Source organism: Squalius cephalus (assembly GCF_949319135.1).
Source record: "Squalius cephalus genome assembly, chromosome: 14".
NCBI classification, from domain to species: Eukaryota; Metazoa; Chordata; class Actinopteri; order Cypriniformes; family Leuciscidae; genus Squalius; species Squalius cephalus.
The window spans coordinates 37,313,688-37,323,687 of NC_137135.1; the positions used below are offsets into that span (position 1 = coordinate 37,313,688).

At 34.3% G+C, this 10,000-nt stretch overlaps 1 protein-coding gene and 1 long non-coding RNA gene across 4 annotated transcripts in view; both read left to right on the forward strand.

The window, feature by feature from the left end:
- The window catches only part of LOC307171614, a 457,352-nt gene that overhangs the window by 289,252 nt on the left and 158,100 nt on the right, over nt 1-10,000 (forward strand). The window lies entirely within an intron of this gene.
- The window catches only part of rab28 (RAB28, member RAS oncogene family), a 34,244-nt gene that overhangs the window by 95 nt on the left and 24,149 nt on the right, over nt 1-10,000 (forward strand). For all 3 annotated transcript variants that reach the window (XM_079893362.1, XM_079893361.1, XM_079893360.1), the window contains exons 1-3: nt 1-132; nt 6,790-6,886; nt 9,833-9,921. The exon at nt 1-132 is cut by the window's left edge. In XM_079893362.1, the coding sequence (XP_079749488.1) occupies nt 58-132; nt 6,790-6,886; nt 9,833-9,921 (261 nt within the window). In that variant the 5' untranslated portion in view covers nt 1-57. The remainder of the gene's footprint in view (nt 133-6,789; nt 6,887-9,832; nt 9,922-10,000) is intronic.

Genomic DNA, 10,000 nt, shown 5'->3' on the forward strand with positions numbered 1-10,000 from the left:
ATCATTATCGTGTTATTATCGTGTGTGTGTGTGTTTGTGTTGAAGAAGTGTTGAGTGATGTCGGACTCCGAGGAGGAGATTCAGGAGCGGCAGCTGAAGATTGTGCTTCTGGGAGACGGAGCGTCCGGAAAGGTACAAAATACACTCGAAATCAATCAAAACATCACGAAATATCAGCAGAAGAAACACACACACAGTCTACATCACAACACCTACACCATCACAGACGTCTGGCGACATTTAATCACATTTATAACGACTATGATGAGATATTACACTGTGTCGTATATATAGTAGCGTAGTAACGTTACTTTACTATAATAGTAACGTGTTTTGGTGACACCGTGAGTGACTGCTGTATTTTTAAGATGTTGAACATGATCTGCAGGGTCAAATACTTCAGGATCTGCTGTTCAAATGCTGTTTTCACTGCAAAAGTGATGCGGATCAAACATTGTTTTGTAGTGAATGATTGAAGGAGTAACAAAACCGCCTCAGTTTGGATGGGATGTTAAACTGAGGACATACATTCATAACTAGTCGCACATGAGCATGAGCAGTAATGCTATTTTTATCAGCAGTTTGATTGTTTTAATCTAGCTGGTTAATCTTTATTAGATGCGCATGGCATACACACTCCTGTGTGTTTAAGGTGATTGTAATGATGCTGACATGATCATTCACTGTGGAGGAATACAGACTGACTTTAAGCTGTTAATCTGGTCATTATATTTCAGTGTGAGCAGGTTTAGAAGCTCAAGCCATTTACTAACAAACTTATGTTAGTGTGCGCCGTGAAATTTTGTCTACACGTAACAATACCTTTTATTACAACATTATTAAAGGTGCTTTTCAGTGAAATATGTTCTAGCTCTTTAAGGGTTAATTTCAACATTTACTAATACATAATTCAAATAAAAAGTGTCTAAAAAAAAAAAAAAAGTTTTATGAATTCAATTGATTAACATGGACAATTAAAAATTGAAAACAGAATTTTGGGGAAACCGAAATGGAGTTGAGGGAAAAAAAAAAATAGGCTAATTCATAGGGCCGTAAAATGTTTTTTTTTTTTGTTTAACTTTTAATAAATTTTTATGTTTCACGATTTCAACATTTAAAAACATGTTTTTTGATTACTAAGAATAAATGTAACCAATAAATTGGAGTCCATAAAATAAAAATAAAATAGCCTAATAATAATTTGAAAGAAAAAGAAATGACATTTGTGTATGCTTGTATTTTTTGTTATTGGGGATATTTAGACACACTTTTATTACCCAACAAGGAAAGAAGAACATGCACATAAGTTTGTTAGTAAATGGATTGAGCTACTCAACCAGCATTTTTAATTTTAATCTCTTTACTTTATTTCCTGAACTTCTTTGGACACATCTACACTGTCAGTGGATAAAAACAGCAGTTTTGGTGAGACGTCTCGGTTCTTGAACCCAGTCTCGCTGTCAGCATCAAGTGCCATATATAAACAAGAGAACCTGGAGTTTCAGTATAGCTCATTTAAAGTCCCAATTTTACACTTATTTAGTCTGAGAATGGGTGAATTTACCATTAAATGAAGAAAAACGCCAGCAAAGTTTTGTTGGTGTTTCTGTTTATTTTTATTTTTTGTTTTTTTTACTGTGAACTCAAACATAACCTCCTGAAGTTTGGATTTTTCCCTTGAGAAAGTTATTCTTGGATGTTTTGGACTTCCAGGTGAAATTTTGTCTATATGTAACAATCATTATACATTACAGCCATTTATTACATTATTATAGGCGCTTTTCAGTCAAAAATGTGTGTTTTTTTATTTACTGACAATGTAGATGTGTCTAAAAAAGTTCAGGAAATAAAGTGAAAAGATTAAAATTAGAAATACTTTAAAAGTATTTTAGTACAAAAGTAGATTGTTAACTAATAACTAAACCTTACTGTAAAGTGTTGTAATGTCTCATCTTACGTTTGTTGATTGTCAGGTTTTGAGCTCTTCTGAAGCGATACCTCAGATATCTTTGGTTTGTAAGATGATTGCTCCTTTAGAAACAAAGATAGCATTGTGTACTTCACATATTAAGTGTCCTATAAAACTATATAAACATTTGCTGAACAAGAATCCTGTAGTTTCCTCGGTGAATGTTTCGGCTGAATGAGGCATTTTACTTTCATTGAGCGAACCAATTCAAATTGACAAAACAAAGAAGTGTTACTGAGGACAAATATTAAGACAATAGATGAGAGAACTTATCATTTCTCAATTCATTTTTTACAGAAACGAGGATAAATTAATATTTGAAGGATCGTTCACCCAAACATTATCATTCTATCGTCATTAACTCTCCCTCATATCATGCTAAACTTATTTGACTTCTTTCCTTGAGGAACACAAAAAAATATAGTTATTTTGTTTTATTCAAAATTTACTTATTAAAATATTTAGTTGTTTATTTTTAACATGTTTATGGTCATTGGATGTCTCTCCTGAGGTAAATTACGTTCTCCAGCTGTTTTATTGACGTCTTTCCGCTGTTGAAACACTGATTATTCGATTATACGAGACACAAGTTATTCTGTATCTTTCAACGTTCCTTCTGATGTTCATCGTGTTTATTTGCTGCTGTAACTAGTAGTGAAGAGGAAGAGATGATCGCTTCATCTGTCACACACATTAAACACACACACACACACACACACACACACACACACACACACATCGATTGACTGAATTTAGTGATGAAACTGACAGAGACTTTGTTTCAATTCAAAAGTATCAAAGCACAGAAATGAATGTGATTATTGGATGGCAGGAGATAAAAATATCATTAGAGAAGTTTCGTTCACGCATCAACTGAAAACAGACAAAAGAGAGATTCTGGAGATTTAACAATCATATTAGTTAGAGAAATCAATAGAAACCAGTTGCTGTACTGACCGGTCCTTCATTTACTTCACTCTCAGTCCCTATTAAAGAGAGCTCAGTGTTTCTCGACACAGACGGCACTAAAATAAGACAGAATAGTTGATGCTCTGGTTTATTGTTTGAATTTGAAAGCTGAGACTTTGTTTCATATCAAAATTATCAAAACCTATTGTGATTATTGGATGGCCGCAGAAGCTACAAATAATGTTTGGTGAAGTTTGTATTCATGCATAAACTCAAAAACAGCACTAAAATCGATGTTGAGATTTAATATCTCATCAAACATCTCCAAGATTTGTGTGTCCGATGTTGCGGAAGCGTTTGCCGTGAGGTGAGTTTGGAAAGCCGTCTTAGAAAGGGCCAGTTTTCCTACGAGGAACGTCTTTCAGGGTTTCAGACCACAGGAGGAACGTCTTTATCCTGGATTTGTGTGTTTGGTTTGTGTGGCGTCCTCGTGGCCGCAGCAAAGGCTTCTGGGTAACCGTGCGTGTACAAACCCTTCTGGCTCATGATGGGGTTCTTTAAGCGTCTCTTAGAGATGGAGGAAAACACAGACTAGCGCTAGCGTAGCGCCAACACAAACCTGTGTCCGTTAGGGCTGGGCAAAAACAGGTTTCGATTAATCGTTTTTTAATGTGGTTGATTCAATCTAATTTTTTCCATATTTATTTATCCATCACCCAAAAGCCAGTATTAGTGTTCCTCCACTGTTCATAGGCTTCCATGTTACAGCTAATGCTGTGAGATTTAATATTTGCATTATCTTAAACATTAAAATAACCTGATCCTGTTTAAGGCATGAGGCTGTTCTGACTCGTCCAGTTTTTCATCTGGCATCAAAATCCTGTCTATTCACTGCATGTGAAATATAGAGTTGGGTTCTGTATTAATGTACACAAGTGCACCTAAAATACAACACGTTTAATATACATGTTTGTGGCTCTTAATTTCTTTTTTATAAATTAACCACTTGTAAACTTATGTTCACTATTATTTATTTTTTTATTTTTTTATTTTTTTATAAATATAGGATTTGTATTAAATAGGGCTGTGCGATATAGCTAAAAAAATTATCACAATATAATGTTTGGTAGCGATAATTGTTGAAATTTTTTATAACCTTTTTTTTAAAAAACAAGTTGAAAAGTTTGAATTTAAATCACTGGTTTTTATTTTATTTATCCACATTATTAAGGCAAACAACAAATTATATTAGTTTTAGTCAAAAATAAAATGTAAACAAAAATATCTTCTTTATGTCTTATATTAAGAAAAAAAATTAAGTGTTAAAGAAACTCTTGAACTTAAATGTTACAAAATGTGTGCAATGTAAAAGTGTAAACGTAGAACAATCAAGGTAAACTGTGAGGCAGGTCAACATCTGTCATAAGTCGGGGTGGAACGGTTCACAAAGCTCACGGTTCGGTACGACACAGTGGTGTCACGGTTCGGTACGTTTATACAGCAAAAAGATTTAAAAAAGCCAGAGAAATTTCCTTGATTTAAAAAAAAAAAAAAAATTATTAAAAGAAATTATTTTTAAATAAGTGAGTTTTCCTACATCTTGAAAGTTTTAGTTTTATAAATGGGTGTAATCTTTGAAGGATGAGCAAATAATGTTTCGGTCATCACATTAAAAATGACATTTAAATATGATAATATTTGAGCTTTGAAGTGCTGGAAAAAGATTGAAAGCATTTTACTCTTCCTGCCAAACTTCCATGCTTACAGTGAGTGTTACTACAGTAAATCCATGGTGAAAGTTGCTGATCTGTGGACTTAAAGCCTTTAACACGTTCATTAATGGCACAGTGTTTCTCCTGGGTTCCACGTTTGATGCGTTAATAACGGAGAAATGTGAATGTTTCTCACTGGTTCTCGCAGCGATGTGTAGAAACAGTGTCGCTCGATCGAGATCGGCTCGCGCTGCATTGGTCCAAACCGATAAACGGTCCGTGAAGCACAAATGAGCAGCGCAGTTTGGTTCCGCTTTCATTACGTTTGGCAACGTTGTGGCGGTCGCGCGCGCGCATTAGAATGAAAATATTGAGCGCTATATCGAACATTTTTTATATCGTTACCGACAATGGTGTACCGTCGATAAATACCGATACCATTTTATCGCCCAGCCCCAGAATCTATATTCATTGAGTCGAATCGGGAATCGAATTTAGAATCGAAATCGAATGGAATTGAGAGCTTGCGAATCAAAATCGAACCTGTTCAACTCAGAACTGCTCCCACAATATCTATTTTTTTATTTGATCTGGCTTACAATTCATGAATTCTGTCTTTCTGTTGTTGTTTACATGTGTCTTTGTCTGTATTTTATTTAATGGGTATTTATTTTGTACAGCACATTGGTCAACGGCACTTGTTTTTTATTGTGCTTTATAAAGAAATTGAAATGAAATGAAATGTGACTGAAGAATCTGTAGAGTCCAGCTGTATGAGTCTGAAACCGGTTCTCCACACTGGGGCTGGTGAGGGGACTGTAGAAACGGCTGATAACAGATCCTGAAAATATTAAAGTAAAATACACTACTGGGAACATGATGTCTGATTTTGCTTACATGTCTTCTTTCAGACTGGTGGAAAGAAAACATCCAAAATCATACACAGATAAAGTGCAACAAAATAAACACATTTTTTGAAAATATTTATGGCACTTTATCTATTGGCGTCTGTAGATTTCAGTTACGATACGTATCTTTAAAAGTTTTTTGCTCCACTTCAGTAACACTTATATACACCAAAACTTACAGTTTCATTCATATCTATATTCTGAAGGTTATTACAGAGGGGTTTGTGCATATGTCGCTTGCATGGTATTTATTTAACATTTTATTCCTAAAAACTTGATATAAACTTGTTTTTGTTTTCCGGCTGTTGACAGTATTTTATGATTAAAAGAGAAATCAAAAATCCCTTCTGAAAAAACATTTAACTCTATTATGACAACAAAATCAAACAAAAATTTTGAACCTGGCTTTATCCAATGTTCAGATTTATATGATGGAAATGTATGCAAATTTAATGTCTCATATGGATATTTAAACATGACATTTCACTAAACTTCATTTCACAAAACAATTGACTTAATGTACTGTGATTAATCAACTGTAAAGTATGGTGATATCTATACACTGTCAGAAAAAAAGGTACAAAAGTTGTCACTGGGACCGTACCCTTCAAAAGGCTTCTAATATGTACCATTTAGGTACCAGTATGTACCTTTGAGGGACTAATATGCACTCTTTAGGTACAAAGGTGTACCTTTTGAAAAGGTGCTGCCACAGTGACAGCTTTCGTACCTTTTTTTCTGAGAGTGTAAGTTACACTTTTACCCTACTTGTGGTGTCTTGCCTTAAAATTGAAACAATGAAAATGAACCACTAAAAAATGTAATGATTTTATCCGGTTACCTGCATGTCATGTGACCATTAATATCAGAAAACCATGAATACGAAAGTTCTGTTAAATTATTGAAATAACAACTGAAGGGTAGAGTTTGGCTGACATACATCTCTGGAAATCTCTGTTCTACGACATTTAAATCAAAATGGACATAATTCACTCAGTACTCTTCACACTGCACGTTTGTTTTAAAGCCCCTTTATTCTGTGTGTATTAAAGTTAGAGGTGTGTGTGTGTGTGTGTGTGTGTGTGTGTTATGTGGTGATGGGGATCTAGAGTGTCTCACCACACAGACGCGATCTGATTGGCTGTGGTACTTGACATGAAGCACCTGTCAATCAAAGATGTTTTCATCTTTAGCCACAGGGAAGTGGGCGGAGCCTCAGGATAGGTGAGAATAAATCTGTTCTAATGTGTGTGTGTGTGTGTGTGTGTGTGTGTGTGTTTCTGTTTCTCAGACATCACTCGCCATCCGCTTTGCACAAGAGGCTTTTGGGAAACAGTATAAACAGACAATAGGGCTGGACTTCTTCCTCAAGAGAATCACCCTACCAGGTTAGACACACGCACTCGCACTCACACACACACACACACACACACACACACACACACAAACACACACACACACACACACACACACACACACACAAACACAGATACATAAGCAAGTAAGTAGTTGACGAATAACACAAACTTGAACTTTATTCTACATTTAGATTTCAGATTTCTTGCATTTCTCTTAATTCCATGTTCTTTCACTTTTATTTAAACTCATAAAATTGCATGTATAATAATTATAAAATAATATTATTAAAACATGTCCTCCAACATGCTGCATCCACACGGGAAAACATATGAAACCATAATAGCATCTCAATGATACTAAAAATATAATTGAGAAACTTTCACTTTATATTTTCCATTTTCATTCAAATTTTAGTTCATGTTTTATTAATCAATATTTATTAATACGTGTCATTCTGAATTGCATTGAGAATACCTTTTAAATTACAAATTAATTTCTGAATTTGAGATAAGCCAGCAAACCGAATGCATGCTTTTTATTCAAATTTAAGAATAATTTTAGTTTTAAATTATATATTTATGTAATATTTATGTAATTTAAAAAAAACAAACATTTTTTTACTTCTGCTGTATTGATGAAATGCATTTGTTGTGTCATCGGGTTGAATTTTTCTTCAAATCCCTAAAAAAATGACCCAACTCTGATAATTAGTGGCCAAAAATATATATATAAAAATTGTTTTAATATGGAACTCATGACTTGACAATTGTTTATTTTAAACAAATAAACAACAATTGTTTATTTGCAGTACATGATGAAGAAAGTCATATACCAGAAAGATGATGAAATATCAGTTACTAATAAGTGCTGAGTAATATTAATGAACTACATGTACTTACTATAGGATTAGGGTTTGGTTGAGGGTTAGTTGCATGTAATTATGCATAATTTGCTGTTATTAATAAGTACATGTAACATATTTAACAAGGACACTGTAAAATAAAGTGATTTAAGTAAATATTTCTAACAATAAAATGAGTACAGGTAATTTGTTCATCCGAAAGATGAAAACTCTCTTTAAACTGATGTTGTGTAACGCATGCGTATGAATAGATCTCTGTCCCGATTCTGATGTTTTCAAGTGTTTGTGAAGCTGCTGGACGTGTGTGTGTGTGTGTGTGTGTGTGTGTGTGTGTGTGTGTGTGTGTGTGTGTGTGTGTGTGTGTGTGTGTGTCCTGAACCTCTGCATGAATCACTCCAGTGTGTGTGTGTTTGTTGTACGTCTGCCTCTTTTCAACTTTATTGCCTACGAAAGCTCTTAACTCCTGAACACACAGGCGTAACTCTGTTCCTCAGAGGCAGATTGTGTACGCTAGAGCTCACGCATGAGAGCGAGTTTGATGTTTAAGTGAAGGCTGAAATCAGATCTCTTTACTTCTATTATTGAACAATACGTGGAAAGTAGCCGTAAGAAACGTTGAGCAAACCAAACCTGTGACACCCAGGCTCTTGTGAAATGTTGGTCACTTTTTATTATTGTTTAAATGTAGATTTTAGATTTAAAGGTGCCTGTTAGAATTTATCTTTTGTAAAGTGCGTAAAATTTGGAATGGAAATTAAATTAGAGACACACTTTAAGTCGGCTTGAGGAAGCCGGACCGGAGAGTTTGAAGCAGACTTAAGAGCTTTGAAGGAGATTATAACTGAAGTTTGAAGGTTTTAAGTTTTAAGTTTAAAAGGCTATATCTATTTTGAATAGATAGATAGAAAGAAAGAAAGAAAGATTAGTTCAAAAGAAAGAATAGAAAGAAGGATTAGTTAGAAAAAAGAAAATATTAGTTAGAAAGAAAGAGCATGATTAATTCAAAAGAAAGATTAAAATAAAGAAAGAAAAAAAGAAAGACTAGTTAGGAAGAAAGAGAAAAAGAGCGATTATCCAGACAGAATTAGACGAGTGTAATCGTGTCTTTAAACAGAGTCGTTCTGTTAGTGTGTGTTTATTCCTGACGTATATAATGCTCTCTCCTCTGCTTCTGTTTTCACGCTCTCATGGACCATAACTGAGACACACACACACACACACACACACACACACACACACTGCGTCAGCACATTCGCCGTACGCTGGCAGAACCAGCGTCACTTACCGTAAAGATTGACTTCTAGAATAAATAAAGAAGAGATCTTTATAGAAGCATGTGAGGAGACGTGTGGGATGAACAGACTCGTGTGTGTGTGTGTGTGTGTGTGTGTGTGTGTGTGCGTGCGCCACTGTATAGTCTGAGTGCAGTGACTGTGACGCTGTGTGACCAGTGGAGAAATATTTTCATTAATGTTATTAATATGATATTTATTATAATTTTTATGTATTTAAAATGTATTTAATTTATTATGTTATTCATTCTATAAATAATTTGATTATTTTATTTTATATTTATTTTTATTTAATTTAATATGTATAATTTTTTTTTATTTAATTTTTTTATAATATTATTACAGAAAATGTATTTCTAAATTTAGCATTGAAAAAAACATCATAAAAACATAAATTTTCCATGATCAGTTTCTATAAATTTAATTATAATTAAGAATATTATTATTATATTAATAGGAAATGTTTCTATTATGCAGTTAATATACCTATTTCATTGGTTTGCAATGAAAACTTATTTAAATTTTCAAAGTAATGAAAACTAAAGTGCGGCTGTAATGTGCGCTATAATGCAAATAACAATAGATATATATAGAGAAGAGATGACTAGTGATCAGTTCTAGGTCATGTGATTGAAGTTAAATATAGGGATGATATACACACACACACACACACACACTCAGATGACTTGTTTAAGTTGCTTTGGAAACATCTGTGTGTGTTTCATCTGGAAGTGTGAGTGTGTGTGTGTGTGTGTGTGTGTCTGTGTGTGTGTGTGTTTCATCTGAAAGTGTGTGTAATGTGAAGGTGTTTTTCTGCGAAGGGAACCTGAATGTAGCGCTGCAGGTCTGGGACATCGGCGGACAGACCATCGGAGGAAAGATGCTCGACAAGTACATCTACGGCGCGCAGGTGACGCACACACACACACACACGCACACACACACACTCTCTCCACGCTTCATACATATGGCTATTTGTGTGTGTGTTT